This window comes from Sus scrofa, chromosome 10, assembly GCF_054392235.1.
Source record: "Sus scrofa isolate SSC_HxYL_T2T_F1_AM1 chromosome 10, Sscrofa_HxYL_maternal_Yorkshire_Landrace_v2.0, whole genome shotgun sequence".
Classification (NCBI taxonomy): domain Eukaryota; kingdom Metazoa; phylum Chordata; class Mammalia; order Artiodactyla; family Suidae; genus Sus; species Sus scrofa.
Genome location: NC_139392.1, coordinates 82,625,436 through 82,643,837, shown reverse-complemented (window position 1 = coordinate 82,643,837; position 18,402 = coordinate 82,625,436). Strand labels below are relative to the sequence as shown.

The 18,402-nt window shown below is 38.7% G+C and overlaps 1 protein-coding gene across 3 annotated transcripts in view; it reads right to left on the bottom strand.

Annotated features, from left to right (window-relative positions):
- Window positions 1-18,402, bottom strand: part of CCDC7 (coiled-coil domain containing 7) — a 336,376-nt gene that overhangs the window by 91,120 nt on the left and 226,854 nt on the right. For all 3 annotated transcript variants that reach the window (XR_014818070.1, XR_014818072.1, XM_084980435.1), the window contains one exon: window positions 13,901-14,011. Coding sequence is in view for 1 of the 3 variants with exons in the window: in XM_084980435.1 (XP_084836561.1) it covers window positions 13,901-14,011 (111 nt within the window). In the remaining 2 variants the exon portion in view is untranslated. The remainder of the gene's footprint in view (window positions 1-13,900; window positions 14,012-18,402) is intronic.

Below are 18,402 nucleotides of genomic sequence, written 5' to 3'. Positions count from 1 at the left end.
CATGATGAAGGAGGTAATCTTGTTAAACTTAGTGAGAGTAGTACCTCTGGGAGAGTCAGTATAGACTCTAATTTTTCAGAGCACAATAACAGCCGCAACTTTGACTAAGGAAGAGGATGAAGAGGGCACTGGGATGAAAGGATACAAGCACTCAAGACCATTTACATCCTCAGCTGGTTATTATTTGGGCTCTGAGAAATTTGACCCATGCATGATGAGTTTCCTGCCATGGAACAGCATGGCTGAATTATTCCTTCCAGTATTTAGAGTTCCCTTGTGAGCCACCTTAGTGGTGTCTTAGATATACAAATGAGGAGTGAGAACAACAGACGATGAGACTGTTAACAAGACTCAGATTACTAGGTTTATTTGTGTTAACTTCTGGTTACTGAGCTCAATTAAACCTCCTCATAAGGTCATGTGGATCAGTCTGTGACATAAGTCAGATTTTCAATGACAAATCATTGAGTATGGAAAGTACGGCTGCTACCCAGAAAGCAAAGACTAACCAGCAGAAAGAGCAATGTAAAATGGTAAGTCTGTTCCCCCTCCTAGACCATTTGGGCTACAGGCTTTCCCAAAGAGATCTGTGGGTCTAGGTTAGTCAATAAAATGTTCCCAAAGAGGAGACTTATGTGCTGTTGCACAAAGGAACTCATGGTCAGTGAGTAGGCCATGGGATCCACTAGGCTGCTCCACTAGGATCTGCAAGGTGATGGCCTTATGATTAATAAAAGTACTATTTCCTCTGCTCCTCCCAGTGATTCTGGGGATGAAATGTAAAGCCCAGTTAACTTTTAACCAGGTGTTTCACCTTTTAAAAATAAATAAGACTAGGGGCTGGACCAAAGTCCGTATGTCCCTAGAGGAGAACAATGGTCAAGTTCAGAGTTCAATGGGGAGCTGGGGGAGAACTGCATTTATTGGGTTTCTTGGATACTGGTGAACAGCTAATGTGACCTCCACAATCCCTGATCTACAATGAGGGGGTTATAAGTTAAATTCTTCCTGCTTCTACTCCACCAATAGAGAATTCTTATCCCCTATTACTTCAGAATATGACCTTATTTAGAAATAGGGTCTTTACAGAGGTAATAGAGTTAAAATGAGGTTTTAGACTGGACCCTAATCTGACAAAAAGGGTATCCTAATAAATCAGGAAATCTGAGCACAGAGGCAGACACACATATGGTGAGAGAACCATGTAAAGATGAAGGCAGAGATCAAAGTGATGAATCTACAAGCCAAGTAATGTCGCATGTTGCCAGAAAACCACCAGAAGGTAGGGAAGAAGCAAAAAACAGTTTTTAGCTCAAATCCTCAGAAGAAAACAACACTCCAATATCCAATCCCAGACTTCTAGCATCCTGATTATAGAACAATATTTTTTCAAGCAACTCAGTTTGTGGTCCTTTATTATAGCAGTCCAAGAAAACTCATACAGATTTCTGGTACTGGGAAGTAAGCTACTGTTGTAAAAAACACTTTAAAATGTTGAAATGGCTTTGGAACTGGGGAATGGGTAAAGATGCAAGAATATTGAAATGTATGATAGGAAAAATCCTAGATTGCCTTGAAAAAGATTTTTGGCAGAAAAATGGATGCCAAAGGTTATTCTGATGAGAGTTCAGAAAGAAAAAAGGAGGGCTGTAGAGAAAGCTTTTGCTGTCTTAAAAATACATATATCATTTCAAATAGTATATTGCCAGAAATACGAATGTTAAAAGGTGCTGTAGAGTAGAAAACTGACAGAACATTGTAAACCAGCTATAATGGAAAAAATAAAAATCATTATAAATGGAAAAAAAAGGTGCCTCTTGTAACAATACATTAAAAGGATTATTTACCAGGATCAAGGGGACTTATTCCAGGAATGCAGAAGGGTTCAACATCTGAAAATCAGTCAATGTGATACACCACATTAACAAAATAAAGGGTAATAATAATAAAATCATTTCAATAGATGCAGAAAAAGCATTTGACAAAATTCAACATTCATTCACAATAAAAACTGAGTGCGTATAGAGAGACTATGCTTCAACACAATAAAGGCCATATGTGACAAGGTCACACTAATATACTCAACAGTGAAAAACTGAAAGCTTTTCCTCTAAGATTAAAAACAAGATGAGGATGCCCACTCTCACCACTTTAATTCAACATAGTATTGGAAGTCCTAGCCAGAGAGAAAAGGTGAGGAAAGAAAAGAAGAGGGATCCAAGTCAGAAAGGAAAATGTAAAGTTGTACTATTTGCAGATGACATGATATTACATACAGAAAAACTAAAGACTCCACCAAAAACTATTAGAATAGGTAAACAAATTCAGTAAAGATACAGGATAAGAAATCAATATAAAAACCAGCTGCATTTCTATATGCTAATAACAAACTATCAGAAAGAGAAATTAAGAAAACAAGCCCATTTACAACTGCATGAAAAATAATAAAATATCCAGGAGTAAATTTGACCAAAGTGGTAAAAAAACCTGTACACCGAAAACTGTAAGACACTGATGAATGAAACTGAAGAAGCCACATATAAATTGTAAGATACTCCATGTTCATGGATAGGATGGATTACTATTGTTAAAATGTCCATATTACCCAAAGCAACCTACAGATTCAATTCCAACGGCATTTTCACAGCAAGAGAACAGACAGTCCTAAAATATGTATGGAGCCACAAAAAACACTAAATAGTGATAGCAATCTTAAGGATACTTCCCGATTTCAAACTATGTTACAAAGCTATAGTAATCAAAACAGTATGGTATTGACATAAAAATAGACACATAGATCAATGGAACAGAGCAGAGAGCCCAGAAATAAACTCATGCACATACGGTCAATTAATTTATGACAAAAGATCCAAGAATGGGGAAGGAAAGTTTCTTCAAAAGCTAGTCTTTTGGGGAGAAAAATGTGCTCTGGTGAAGTCTCAAATGAAGATGAAAAACATGTTACTGGGAACTGAGGGAAAGGTTATTTTTGTTATAAAGCAGCAAAGAGCTTAATTGAACTGTGTTATGTTGGATGGAAAGTATAACTTGCAAGCAATGGACTTGGATAATTAGCTGAGATTTTTTAAAAATTGAAGCATAGTTGATTAATAATGTATTAGTTTCTGGTGTACAGCAATGTAAGTCTATATATATATATATATAACTATAGTTTATTCTAAGATATTGAATATAGTTACCTGTGCTATACAGTAGGATATAACTGTTTATTTTATATGTAGTAGTTTCTATCTGCTAATCCTAATTTATCTCTCCCTCTTCTTTCTCCTTTGGTAACTATAAGTTTATTTTCTGTGTCTCTTTAATTTGGAAATAAGTTCATTTGTATCATTTTTTTTAGATTTCATGTATAAATTATATCATATGATTTTGTCTTTGACTTACTTCACTTAGTACGATAATCTCTAGGTCCATCCATGTTGCTGCAAGTGACATAATTTCATTCTTTTTTATGAGAGAGTAATATTCCATTGTGTGTGTGTGTGTGCATGCACACACGTGTGTACACATGTTTTATATATATAGTGTGTACACTATATATATAAACTATATCTTTTTTATCCATTCATCTGTTGATGGATGTTGCTTCCATGTCTTGGTTATAGTAAACAGTGCTGCCATGAACACAGGGGTGCATTAAGCTGAGGAGATCTCTAAGCAAAGTGTTTTAAGCCACTGCTTGATTTCTCCTTGCTGTTTAGTAAAATGCCAGAGGAAAGAAAGAAATTAAAGAAGAAATCAGTAACCATAAAGGAATCAGAATATAAAGATTTAGAAAAATCTCAGCCCATCTATATTGAAAAAAGAGAGAGAGAGGGAGAGAGAGAGAGAAAACACCAAGGGAACAACATTTTTCTAAAGAGATTAGGCTTGTAGAGTTGTGATTAGAGTTGTACATCTAATCAATCATTTCAGCAGAAGCCACCAGCTTAGACTAAAGAGGACAGAGACTGGGTGAAATGAAAGAAGGCTGTCAGATTTCTATGATTCTTGAACCATAAAATGGGCTAATAAAGCTATTCAACTGCAAACGTATATAATCCTATAAGAAAAAGAAAGAATGACTCCAAAGGGCAACTCAGATACTACAGGGGTTGTCCCTGCTGCCACAGGCCCAGAGAGCACTGGTCGGACATCTAGACTGTTAATTCTTCTGTTCCAAGGAACAGAAGAACGGGAGGCCATCCAGGGGGATGGGCTATACTACAGTGGGCCAAGAGGTCAGGGCATGGAGCCAATAAGGATTATTCTTTTTTTTTAATTTTTTTTTATTTTTTTTGTCTTTTGTCTTTTTGCTGTTGTTGTTGTTGTTGTTGCTATTTCTTTGGGCCGCTCCCACGGCATATGCAGGTTCCCAGGCTAGGGGTCGAATCGGAGCTGTAGCCACCGGCCTACGCCAGAGCCACAGCAACGCGGGATCCGAGCCGCGTCTGCAACCTACACCACAGCTCACGGCAACGCCGGATCGTTAACCCACTGAGCAAGGGCAGGGACCGAACCCGCAACCTCATGGTTCCTAGTCGGATTCGTTAACCACTGCGCCATGACAGGAATTTCAATAAGGATTATTCTTAAGCCTTAAAATCTAATGGAATTTGCTCTGCCAGTTTCCAGATCTGCTTGAGACCTCTGATTCCTTTTTTTCCCTTCTAATTTTCCCTCTTTGGAATAGAAATGTCTGTCCTATGTCTCCCCCACCACTGTATTTTGGAAGCATGTAACTTGATTTTTTGGTTTCACAGGTTCACAGATAGAAAAGGATTTTTTTCTTAGGATGAATCATACCCCAAGTCTTACCCACAACTATTTAAGTGATTTAGATGATGAGATTTGGAACTCTGAGTTGATGATGTTTTAGGTGAGATTTTGGAGTTAGAAGTCAGGATGTTGAAATGTGTTGGGTGTATTTTGCAAAAGTCAAATGAAAGGGGAGTAAATGTCCCCTTTAATCTAAGCTGGATGAAAGCAGAAGTCAGAGCGATGGATCAACAAGCCAAGGAACACCAAATATTGCCATTATAACACCAAAAGCTAGACAGAAGAACTGAACAGATTCTCAATAACAATCCCTCAGAAGGAAGCAACCCTGCTGACACCTGGATACCACATTTCTAGCCTCCAGAACGCTGAGACAATAAATTCCTGTGTTTTAAGTCACCGAGTTTGTGGTACTTTGTTAGGGCAGTGTTAGGAATCTACCATGAAGGAGAAACAAACAATGCTCTCTGGTTTTGGGTCTGAGTCCAACACTATCAGCACCTTTACCTGGTACAACTATAAATGAGTTCCACCGGAGCATTACAATTGCTATGGCCTCCACTGCACTGTCTTAAGTGTATCCCCACTTTAATTCACTCTAAAGCCCTTAAGACATTTTATGGGGTACATGGGGCATTTTATGGGGTACATGGGGACCACAAACTTACCCTCCTAACACTGTGTAGGTTCTATAGTCTACAAAAAAAAAAAAAAACAAAGTAGTGGGGGAGAAAAGATATAACCATCCTAACAGCTGGGCTTTATGAAGCTACTATTTTTTTTCCCCATGAAACTAATTATCCATTCAGTGGCCCCATCATACCTGTGCACATGGCCCCAGGTGCATAGAGACTCAATTGGTCATGGCTCAATACTACAGTGTGGCCCTGGACACTGCCATTATCTGGATTTGGGACTGTCACAGAGACTACTGCCCAAGATAAAGAAACTTGGTGTACAACAATTAGCATTCAAAACTCCCTCTCTTCAGTAACACTGTCCACACAGATGATCAGAATCAGATTATGTGGAATGGGTTGTAATATACCACTAATGTCCTTCCACATGACTACCTAAATTCGCCCACCATCTGTCATCAATGGATAGGACAGAACCTTGAAAAAAATCCCACTTCCAGAGTAGCATGAGCTTTCCACTGTACTGATGACATTTTCCCAGTGGCCTGAGACAAGGGCAAATAAGGACTGCTGCCATAATGGCCACATGCAGCAACATAGCAAGGCCATTACTATAAAAAAAGTTAGGAAGACCAAAAACCCAAGCTAAATCCAGAATATGAGCTGGAAAGAGGCACAATGTCTTATTCCAGAGAAGTTATTGCTAAGCTTTGGGCACATGCTAGCTCAACAAATACACAAAGAGTCCCAGTGATATTAGACAATCCTTAAGCAGGGATCTTTGCAGCATCCATCTTGGGTCACCAGTAAGGCCACTGTTTTTGACTGAAGCCTTGACCAAAAGAATGGCTATTTTTAACTAGGGGACTTCCCATGGGCTATCTTGGCTACCATTTCTTTGAATCTCTGTGATCCACATTTGCCTTTGAGTTATGGTTATCAGCAGTTTCTCTATTCACCAACTGGAGTCTATGGCAGAAGGACACTGCCACAAGGCAGAGTTGTTTCTGAATCTGTACTCTTCCACAGTCAGCTGAAAGCTACACACCTGCTGTGGCCTGTCACTGGGCCTTGGTGGATACTAAGCCCATGATGCATAGCTGTGAAATAGTGTCATTTTGCACCAGAAAGTCCAAAACATGCCATCAGTTTTTTTAGGCCATTGTTCTCTAACTCAGAGTATTTACATTTGGGTTCAAAGTGTAAAATTTCTTTTTTTTGGGTCTTTTTGCTATTTCTTTGGGCCACTCCCACGGCATATGGAGGTTCCCAGGCTAGGGGTTGAATCGGAGCTGTAGCCCCCAGCCTAAGCCAGAGCCACAGCAACACAGGATCCGAGCCATGTCTGCGACCTACACCACAGCTCACGGCAACGCCGGATTGTTAACCCACTGAGCAAGGGTAGGGACCGAACCTGCAATCTCATGGTTCCTAGTCAGATTCGTTAACCACTGCGCCACGACGGGAATTCCAAAGTGTAAAATTTCTATAAAATGTATGCTTAAATATCAAAGAAATATCTTCTGATGAGTTAGGAAATTTAGGATGCCTTGTGAAGGGACATTAGTGGTATACTGCAACTGATTCTACATAGGAGTAAGCTGATCCTCATTAGCCACATAGAGAGAGATGCTGAAAAGAGTGTTGGAGATGTCAGTTTAATTTAAACTAATTTAAAGTTATCTATAATTTTTACACTTGTTGAGTCTTTCCCTTAAGGAAATTCTCTGTTTCTCAAATTGCTCTTGGGTTTTCAACACTGAATCTTGAAACTCAAGCAATTACCATTTTCATCTGGTACATCATCATGGGCCACATAAAATAATGCAATTAGTTCACTAAATGGAAAAACAGGTCTATTGTGAAATCTGTAGATTTCAAGTGTATAACAAGTGTACAATATCATTTTCTCATTTTGATAAAGTTATACATAAATTAAGATCTATGATAAAAATTATGAGGACATTTTAATATGTATTTGTTAAAAATGTCTATTTCAAAAATATTCCTAGGCATCAAATATGTTTTATATTAGTCTCTAGTTTTCTTGGGTTATTTAAACTTTAAGTGAATACATATGTATTAATAGATCAAATAATGAAAATGTATATGTACAAGGTAACTATCACATCATTATTTATAATTTCAAAATATTCAAAACCAACTGAATGTATTTTGCATAGGAAACTGGTTGAATAAATTAAGGCAAATTTATACTATATTTTTATACTAAACATTGTTATACTATATAATTGGCTGAATAAATTTATACTATGGTAGAGTATAAATTATGATATATCTAGAGTATAAGAAAACTCTATAAGCTTACATTAAGATATTTCCAGGAGATAATATTAAGTGGAAAAAATATCTAACAATGCTATTGGGAAAGAAAGAAAGGGACTTAGAAAAAAAAATGTAAGAGGAAAAAAGATATTTATATTTGAAAAATGAAACACAAGAAATATATAATGAAATATTGTAATTGGTTCCTAACAAGAGGAGAGCAGAGGACTGGGGAATTTAAGGGAAAGGATACAGGAAGGAATGATATATCTCTAAGTATACATTTTTGCATATTTATTAGTATAGGAGTAGGTTAATGTTCTACATAGTCAAAAAATAAAATTCAATTAAAAAGTTAAAGAGAGGAACTAAAACTAAAAGCAAACTTAGAGAAATGAACCTACTGAAGGAATAAAACACTAATCCAAGTAACTGATCAATACAGTATTTAACATAAACCCTTTCTTACTCTTGGTAGAGAGTGACGGGCAGACTGAAAACAAATCACGAAATCCATTTAATAGAGTTGTTTTTCTCATAATATGAGCTAAACACTTCTGAAACAATTTTAGAAGCATTATAGAATTAAACGAATGAGTAAATGCACTGACATTGTGCAGAGTAAGGATTCATGCTATGGAAGAAAAGATTATACATATATATAAATATATACGGAAACAGGAAAGTAAGAACAAGCCCTGAGAAGAATTAAGTGTAAGAGTACATATGAATTCCAAATATGACTGTGCAAGTGTACATGCAAGTATATGTACATATATATGTGCATATGTACACACATGTTTATATACATATGTATATGTATCCATAGGTATATAGATAAAAACATTGGGGAGAGTCTAACTCTAGGTCAAGATTCTGGACAATTACAAATGCTTTATCTGGCAGTTGTCATGGGGGAAAATTTCACACCCCACACTAAACTTGAGGCACAGTCAGTGTACTCTCGTGTACTTCAGGCACTGCAGGTAGTTGCAGTCATGGACCAAGGTCCATCTTGGCTGGCAACATCTGCATTCTAGTTCAGAAACCTTTTGAAAAGGGAAAATTCCTTCTGAGGCAAAGACCTCAGCTGGGGCACTCTATTGTTCAGCACTTTTGCCTAGACCATCTTATTGGATGGCCTTCAAAACATCTTCCTCATTCTGGTTCAATACTTTTACACTCTAAGCCCTTCTCCTCTACTTCCTCATGGCACTTGGGTCCATAAAACATCAACAGCCTTTTGGAGGGGGACTCCCTCCACAGTAAGCTATCTGCTCTGATGCACATGACCATAATCTGGTGCCATTCTGTGAAGAAAATAAAACATTGGTGGAGCTAGGGCCCTTTGCTGTCTAGGCTCTTGCTGAGCATCTCAGTAAATAAATAAATGCTTAATTGTTACTTTCAGTTAATCTTAACTGACCAACTCAAAAACTGGCATCTCTGGAGTTCCTGCTGTGGTGCAGCAGAATCAGTGGCATCTTGGGAATGCTGGGATACAGGTCTGATCCCCGGCCCAATACAATGGGTTAAGGATTTGGTGTTGCTACAGCTGTGGCTTAGGTTACAACCTGTTAACTCCGTATGCCTTGGGGTGGCCAAAAAAACAAAACAAAACAAAACAAAAAACCAGTTAGCTCACTCTCTGACAAACTGACACACTGAGCAGGGTGGTCCAGGAAGCACAGTGCTCTTCTAGTAAAGCAAAATACTGAAGTTTTTACTAGGCACTTGGGGAGATATTAAAAAAGTCTCTGAGACACTCTGAGGTAGTTTAATGGATTATCTGCATCACTCAGAAGGTCCAACAGGGCACACTACCATCTGTGCCAGTGACTCTTAGAAAGTGACAGTGGATGCCACACAGCACTCTTGGAGGGTTCTGTGGATTGTTTACATAAGATTTTCAGTTCTCTCGGGAATAACTGGTCCTTCCCTTTAGCTTCCAACTCCCTGGCCCAGTTCCCATAGTGAGTCAAATTAAAGAACAAATGGAGGGACTCTAAAAAAACTAAACTAGGAAAGCAATTCTCCAGCTACTGACTACTGCTCTTTGATAATGCGTCCAAAAATCATCAGAGACTCTGTGAGTTGAACTGTACCCAATGACTGTTGCTATCTCCATCCATATTCCCGGTGCCAAAAGAGAACCCCAAACACAGCAGTTATTGAAACTTGTGCCTTCAATGAAAAAGAATGTAAAGCCCCTTGGAGGAGACCTTAGAGCCTTGGGTAGTTTGATTCCATGATGAAGGAAGTAACCTCGTTAAACTTAGTAAGAATGGCACCTTATGGGATCCACCAACACAGACCCTTCCTACTTTTACTCAGACCTCTAAGCTTTCATAAATAAACACAACTAGAGGTTACGTAGGGCCTCTATGTCTCCAGTGGGGACCTGAGGACACATGCTAAGGTCAGAGTTCAAAGTGAGGAGGGGGAAAATTGCATTTCTTGGGCCTTTTGGATACTGGTGAACAAATTCCTGTGATTCCCATAGTCCCTCATACAAAGATGAGGAGGAAACAGTTTTCCATAGTTTTAGTCAACCACCAAGGCTCTTTTCCAGACTCAAATATGAGTCAAGATCCTTTGGGCCACTACAAAACCCTATTATTATGGTATCTACTACTGAATATGCTATTGGTAGAAACATATATCAACCAGCACTTGCATTAGTCCTAACCCCAATGAGATCTGCTGACGTTAGGGTATTTTAAAGGGATATGTGAAAGATTATGACCTACCAAATTATTGGCACCTAGCACTTTTGTTGACCAAAAACAAGTCACCAGTCTTGGGAATAAAAATGAACAACTGCCTCATTACTGAGCTTTCAAAGGCTAACAATACCTAAACTATTTCTCTATTCAGTAACTTCTGGCCTGTGTGCAAGACACTTGGTTCCCAGACTCTAAACTGATTAGGGCTATACAAAGCATTAGTACTTGTCTCTGGCACCTGACACTGTGACTGTTATAGAGGTTATCACCCAAGATAAAGGAACCTGGTATGTTGTGGTTGACAGCACAATGCCCTTCTCAGCATCCTTCTCCATCCAAGAGGATGATCAGGATTAGTTTGTTGTATGTAGTATGGGTTTTATTACACCACTAATGTCCTTCCTCGAGACTCTCTAAATTCTCTGTATGTAATCAATGTATAGATTAAAACTTGGAAAAAGTCTTGCTCCTGGAGGGAGCACTAACTTTCTACTCTATTGATGAAACTGTTCTAGTGGGCTCAGACATGGGCACTAACCCAAAATAACTGGGTATCCTGTTCACCTATGAATAACACGTAGCTGGGCCATTATTATCAATAAGGTACAAGGGCCTAAAACTGAAGTAAAATTCCTGGGCAAGATCTGTAAGGGGCATAGTACAGAGAAGATGATTATCATGCTTTTGGCCTTCTCTGCACCTTGAAATAAAAATAATCTGAGCAAGTGGTGGGACTATACAGATATTGCCACACTCTCACAGGGATCACAAAAGCACTCATCTATCAGTTACCATGAAGACAACTACTTTTGACTGGGGCCTTGATGGACAGGCTCCCCTGGAGACCCTTCAACTGACTACTCTAGATGCCCTTGCTGAGACTCATGACTGAGTTAAATGAATATAGAACTCTTAGGGATTGCTTTACACGGTGACGCAGAGAAATCTTACAGACTTAGGTTGTTCACATGATGAAAAAAATAATTCTAAACTTAGTGAGGAACAGTGGTACATTGTGAGTTGCATCGCTGCAAAACTCCTCCTCAAGAGTGTCCTGGAAGCAGAAAGTTTGATCAAGGAGCCTAAGGGGAACACCCAAGTCCTTCTTCCTCAGCTGGGAACTATTTGTACTGTGATAGCTTTGGCCCACAGTGATGGGTTCCATATGATTAAAATACATGTTTGGATGAAGTTTCCAGAGGTGACAGAAGCCATGTGAACTACACCGGTGCTTCCTTGGTTCTATAATGAGAGAGTGAGAGAGGTGGATAATGCGATTTTTAACAAGATCCTAGGTTCATTCCTGCTGGTTATCAAGCTCAACTGAATCTCCTGGTAAAGTCAGGTATATTTGTTAGTGACATAGCCAGACATATTTGTTTTTATTTCATATTCACTGTGTTATGTATTTTTTTATTTTCCACTTACATCTTTATTTGACATAGCCAGATCTTAACTGACAAATTCATGGGCAGGGAATGTATTTTTGTAACTACTGCAGAAATAACAAAGAGACCATCAAAGAGGGTGTTAGGAAAATGGTAACTGGGCACACACTACTGGAAGATGTGGGTAAGGGGTTTCCCAAATGTACCTCTATGTCTGGCTTTTAAACAATGGGAGCTCATAAGAAGAGATTAATGGGTTCTCCACTTAGGACCCTATGGCCAAATGACATCCCTCACCTCAGGTTCTGCCCAGTAACGATCCCTATGATTAATTCCAGTGCTGTTCCTTCTACTTCTCACGGTAAATTCCAGAATGAATCAGAGAGCCTTACCAACGTTTACCCAAACATTTTGAATTAGAAAAAAACAAAACTACGAAATGTCCAATGTCCGTATGTCCACAGTGTGGAACTGAAGCTCTATGCCAAGGGTCAAAGTTCAAAGTAGACATGGGAGTGAAATGCACCTTTGGGCCTTTCAGGTAATAGTGCACAGTTGACTGAGACCTGCAAAATCCATGTATATGAATGAGGGGAAAACTGATAATGCTCTCTGATTTCCTATCTGAAGCCACAGCAACAACTCTTAACCAGATATGACTATAGGTATAACATATCACTATTGTGGCACCACTATTGAACAGATTATTATTATAGATGAATTGCCTATAGATATTATAGATGCATCCCTGACTGCATCCACTCTAAGTCCTAAAGGAAATTGTTGTAGTAAGACCTCTGCAGTGGGAAATATACAAGACTATAAACTTACCAAACTACTACCTGCCACTACTTTTGTCTCTCAAAACCAGCATCAATACGCTTGATGCCCTCGATGCTATGCATAAGAAAGCCCAAGTTCGCTGTCTGACTTTGCACAAGGCCTGGCGTGTGCCTGGAGATGCTATCAATTATCAGTGGCTACAGTGTACTACAGAGGCAAAACACTGTAGTACAACTTTTTCACCAGCATTTCCTGACACTGTGACTGCCACTGCGGCTCTTGCCCAAACTGAGGGAAATAGGTGTGAAGCAATTCAGACTGCAAATGCCCTTTTCAGCATCCCTGTCCATACAGATGATCAGGATCAGTTTGCCTTTTATGTAATGGATTGTAATATACCTTTAATATCTTTCAGCAAAACCAGGAGAAGGAAGAAGTCCTACTCCTAAATGTAGAACTAGACTTCCTTTATATTAATGAAAGCCTCCTAGTTGGTCCAGGCTAGGGCACTACCCAATCAGGACTCCCAACCAGGACTGGATGCCATTTTGACCCACATATAGCAACATGTCTAGGGCATTAATAAGGTAAAGGCACAGACACCTATGACTCATCTGAAATTCCTGCAAATAAACTGGGAGGGACAACAGATCTCTCTCCAGAGGCAATAGTTGCTAAGTTATAGCCACACTCAGGCTTCTCAGTCCCAACAAATGCAAAGGACTTCCAATGATTGGTGGCACTATTTAGATACTGGTACTCACACATTCCCTACATGGCCATCTTGATGATAGTACCCATCAGTCAGGTTACCAAAAATACCTTTACCTGAGTGGAGCCTGACAATAGGATACCTTTGATACCCTCCAACTGGCTATACTGGAAACCTTTTTCTTGACTCTATTGCCTTTTAAGTTACAGGTCTTAGCAACCTCTCTGTTTGCCACCTGCTGACTCTGACAAAATAACACTGCACACATCAGAGGAGCCCACTGATTACTGGTCCCGTAATCTTCCCTAGTTGGCTGAGAGTAACCCTCCTTTGAAAGAATATGAACAAATTTTTGGGCCTTGGAGGACACTGAGCAGATAAGTCATGCTATGAAATATTTTTATAACAAGAAATTCCAACCAAATGTTAAATTGGTTTTGTTTCTTAGTTGTTTTATTATATCAACATTTAGGTCTAAGTTTACAATTTCTATATATAATAGGGTCAAAGACATACTAGGAAGAAAGAAAAAAGATCTGATGAGATTAGTTTTTTTAAGTTAGTGATATCTAGAACTGTTATACTTACTACTGTGCTTTCTTCCTCTGGAAAGTATTTGTTTCTGTTCTTGCATCTGGAGTTTTGACATAGAATCTTGATACTCAATCACAGGACTTTGGCCTGGTGCACCGTCATGAGCTATGAAAAGAAGGGTATTTAGTTTCTTAATAGAAAAAGAGATCTACTATGAACTCTATACTTCAAATTCATAACAAATATATAACAAAATTTTATCTCATTTTGTTAAAGTTAATATTAAATTACCATAATGTCAGATGTGACCTAAAAATTGGGAAAACATTTTTTATGTGTATATGTGTTTGTATGTATGTGTGTATGTGTGTTTATTTATTTATTCTAGTATTCTTAGGTTATATATACTTTAATAAATCTTCATAAAACTAAAAGTAAAGAATTCACTCTTATTTATTAAAACATATTTATAACTGCAAAATACTAAAAAAACCATATAAAATTTTCAAGCAGAGGAGATTAAGGAAATTATTATTTAATTATATAGTATGGTATACTATAAATTATGATAAATAATGTGGTACAAATAGCTCTACATAGAGCTATAATTGGAATGAAATGGCTCTCTATAAACTGACATAGAGGGATTTCTAAGAATAATGCTAAGTTAAAAAAATTGAAAAGGGAAAACTTATAAGCTAAATTTGGATACAAAAATAAAAGAAAAAAAGGGAAAAGCTATCATAAAACAGTATACTTGGTGACCTACAAATTAGAGGGAAGACCTAGGAAGGAATGATTTTCTTCTAAACTCATCTCTGTTTATTTTTTACTATTGGAAGTAGGTTAAATTTCTACATATTTCAGAATAAAATTAAATCTATGAGGATAAAGAAATGGGATAAAAACATAGAACAAACATAATGAAATGAACCTGCTAAAGGAAAGAATAAAAGCAGTAACTCATCCACACAGGATTTAACACAAACCCTTACTCTAGGGCATGAGAGTAGGGTGGGTAGGAGAAGGCTGACCACAAACAAATCATGAAATCTTTAAAAACGTGGTGGGTTTTCCTCGTGGTATGTGCAAAGCAATTCTGAAACCATATGAGAAACATTACAGGATAGATCAAATGAGTAAATGTGCTGATGCTGTTCAAACTCTAGTTATCACAGCCCAGGGGTCCCGGAAATGGCAAGAGCCCTTATTTTGGGGCTCTCTCAGCTGTGAGACCGTCCCTTACTTCAGCTGCAATAATATGCCTGACTCTTGGCTCGTGCCATTCCAAGGGGTGAAAATGAACACTAGTGGAGCTGGTGCCCCCTCTGTCTGGACTGCAGCCTATACCATGGTGACAAGTGAATAAAGGTTAACTGTAAGTTTGAGTTGGGTTTGTTACCTTAACAGATCAATGCAGAAACTGGCATCTCTTTCTCTCTCCTTCACTCCCACCTGCCCTCTCCATGCTCCCCCCCCCAAAAAAAATTAGCACAAAGAGCAGTGTAGTGAAGGAAGCACAATGCTTTTGTGAAGGGTGCAGTTAGGGAGGTGCTAATGAGCATGCAGGACACGTTGGGGAGGGAGGTACTCCGCGCTTAATATGTACAAGAGACCCACAGGGAGTGCTGACAAAGAGAGAAAGGAGTTTATAAACGTCAAGAGGATGCCTTGGGTTTCTCCAGAGTGCTACCATATTGTTTAAATAAGGTTTTTTTCTAATTTAAGTAATAGTTGATTTACAATATGGTGTTAGGTTCAGGTTATAGCATAGTGATTCCGTATTTGTGCAGATTATATTCCATTACAGGTTATTATAAGAAAATGGGTATATTTCCCTTCACTATACAGAATCTCCTTGTTGCTTATCTACTTTATACACAGTAAACTATATTTGCTAATCCCATATCCCTAATTTTTCACTCTCCATTTCCATCCCTAATTTGCTAATCACAACTTCATTTTCAATGTCTGTCAGTCTGCTTCTGTTTTGTATACATATTCATTTGTGTTATTTTTTACATGTAAATGATAATGCAGAATTTGTCTGTTGGATTTATTAAACTATATAATACTCACTAAATCCATCCATGTTGCCGCAAATTTCTGGATTTCATTTTTAATGGTTATGTTTTGTGTACGTGTATAAATGTATACATCTTCTTACTCCAGTCCTCTGGAGATAGGATGCTGCCCTATGCTATTCAGTTCTGAACATGAACAATTGTCTTTCTCTTTAGCCTCTGATTCAACTACACACATGCTCAATGGGTCAAATGAGAGACTCAACAGATGGGCCCTGCGAAAACTAGAGAAGCAATTTTATACCTACTGAGGGGTCCAAGAACACTGGAGACGCTGCATGCCGATCTGCAGCCAAGGTCTACTGATAGCTCTAGCATGACCCAGGAAATAATGGACAACCTAGGATGCAGTGACTGAGACACTTCAGTGAAAAGGAACATAAAGTCCTGAGGATTGCTTTGCCTAGCAACTCAAAGAGACCTTGGAGACTTAGGTAGTTTGCCTCCATGAAAAGGGGGACCATCTTTTAAACTACGTGAGGGAGAGGGCACATGGTAGGGCTTGGTGCTGCAGAAACCCACTGTAGAATGTGACAGTCCCTCATTGCCCAAGGAAGTAGAGGAAAAGGGATGAGAGAGAGAAGGACATCTAACACCTTTATCCCTCCTTGTTTGGATACTATTTTGGTTCCAACAAGATAGCCCACCAACTGGGAGTTCTCTTCCCCTGAAGAACATGTTTGGATCATCATTCGCAGAAGCACGAAAGGCTCTGTGAGCCATTCTGGTGGATCTAAAGACTACCAGTTAGAGTGAGGACAGTAATAATAAAATTTTTGACCAGACCCAGAATTCTAGTTTCCTTCAGGCCTTCTTTACTAGTTTCCTAGCTCGATTAAACCTACTTATAATGTGATGTTCAGGAGTTCACGGCACAATCCGGATAAACTTCAAGGCATGAAAAAAGCAGCTGCCAACAAGATAATACTATTTGACCAGTGATCAGACCTAAAAATGGTAATGGGAACCCACCCCTGGAAAATCTGGTTAAACGTTTTCCCAAGGAAAACCTTTCTCAAGATCTAGTTACTCAGCAATGAGGTCTCAAGGAGAACATGGATGGACTTTTCACCAAAAATTTCCTCACCAGCTAGTGGGCCATGGGACCTAGCACACACTCCCACTAAAGTCCCAACTGTGATGACCCTTAGGATAAGTACTAGTGCTCTTTCCTCTGCTCCTCCAAGTGACACTGAGCTATACCAGGGAACCCTCCACTTCTTCTACCCAGACCTCTCAGCCTGCAAAGACGGCCAAATTTAGGGGTTGGATCAATATCTACATGTCACAGCTGGTGACATGAGGATGAATGCCAAGGTCAGAATTCAAAGTGGGACAGGGTCATTTCTAGATCCCTTAGGTACTAGTGCACAGGTCACTATGATTTCCATGACCTATGACACCCAGTACTGGGGGAAAAAGATAATACTCTTGCTTTTCATCTGAGGCCATCACCAAGGCAGCTCTTTGGCTATTTGGCCTCTGCTATGACTCTATCCTTTCAGCCAGCCATAAAACTCTATCATTATGCCCCCCCACCACTACTGAATATGTATTAATAGAGATGAATTGTATTATATTTTTTATTTCTTTATTAAAGTAATTGATTTACCATGTTATGCCAACTTCTGCTGTACAGCAAAATAACTTAGTCATACATGCATATATATTCTGTTTTCAAATTCTGGGGAAGAAAAAGAAATAATGGCCCTTATTGATCAGCTTAAGGAAGAGAACACTCTCCATGAGACTGTTTTCATTCTAGTATCTTTGCACACAGCCTCAAGTGTCATCTGACTCAAATGACTTTGGTAGGTCAATGCTGTAGTGCAGCCTTGAGGCCTGGCTACCTGACGTTGTCATTGCATCACAAGCTATTTTCCAAACTGAATGAACTTGATCAACAAAAAAACTGGCAGCATCATGGATGCACCTTGAGATTCTCACACTAAATGAACTAAGAAAAGAGAAAGACAAATCCCATATATCATTTATATGTGGAATCTAAAATATAGCACAAATTATCCTATTTACAAAACAGAAAAAGATCATGGCCATGGAGAGCCGACTTGTGGTTGCCATCAGGGCAGAGTGGGGTGGATGGGGAGTTTGGGGTTAGCAGAGGCAAAGTGTTATATTTGGAATGGATAAGAAATGGGTTCCTACTGTACAGCACAAGAAACGATGTCTAATCTCTTGAGTTGGAACACAACTGAAGATAGTATGAAAAAAGAAAAGAATTACATATATGTGTAAGAGAAATAGCTGTACAACAGAAATTGAAGAAATATTCCAATCGACTATGCTTAAAAAAAAAAAAAAAAAAAAAAACAACCTGGAAAATCAAATGCCCTTTGCTGCATCCCTCTCCACACAAATGATCAAAGTCAGTTTAATCTTAGACAGAGATGAGTTGCAATATACTACTAATGTCTTTCACAGGGCCACGAAATTCCTCAAATATCTGTAATC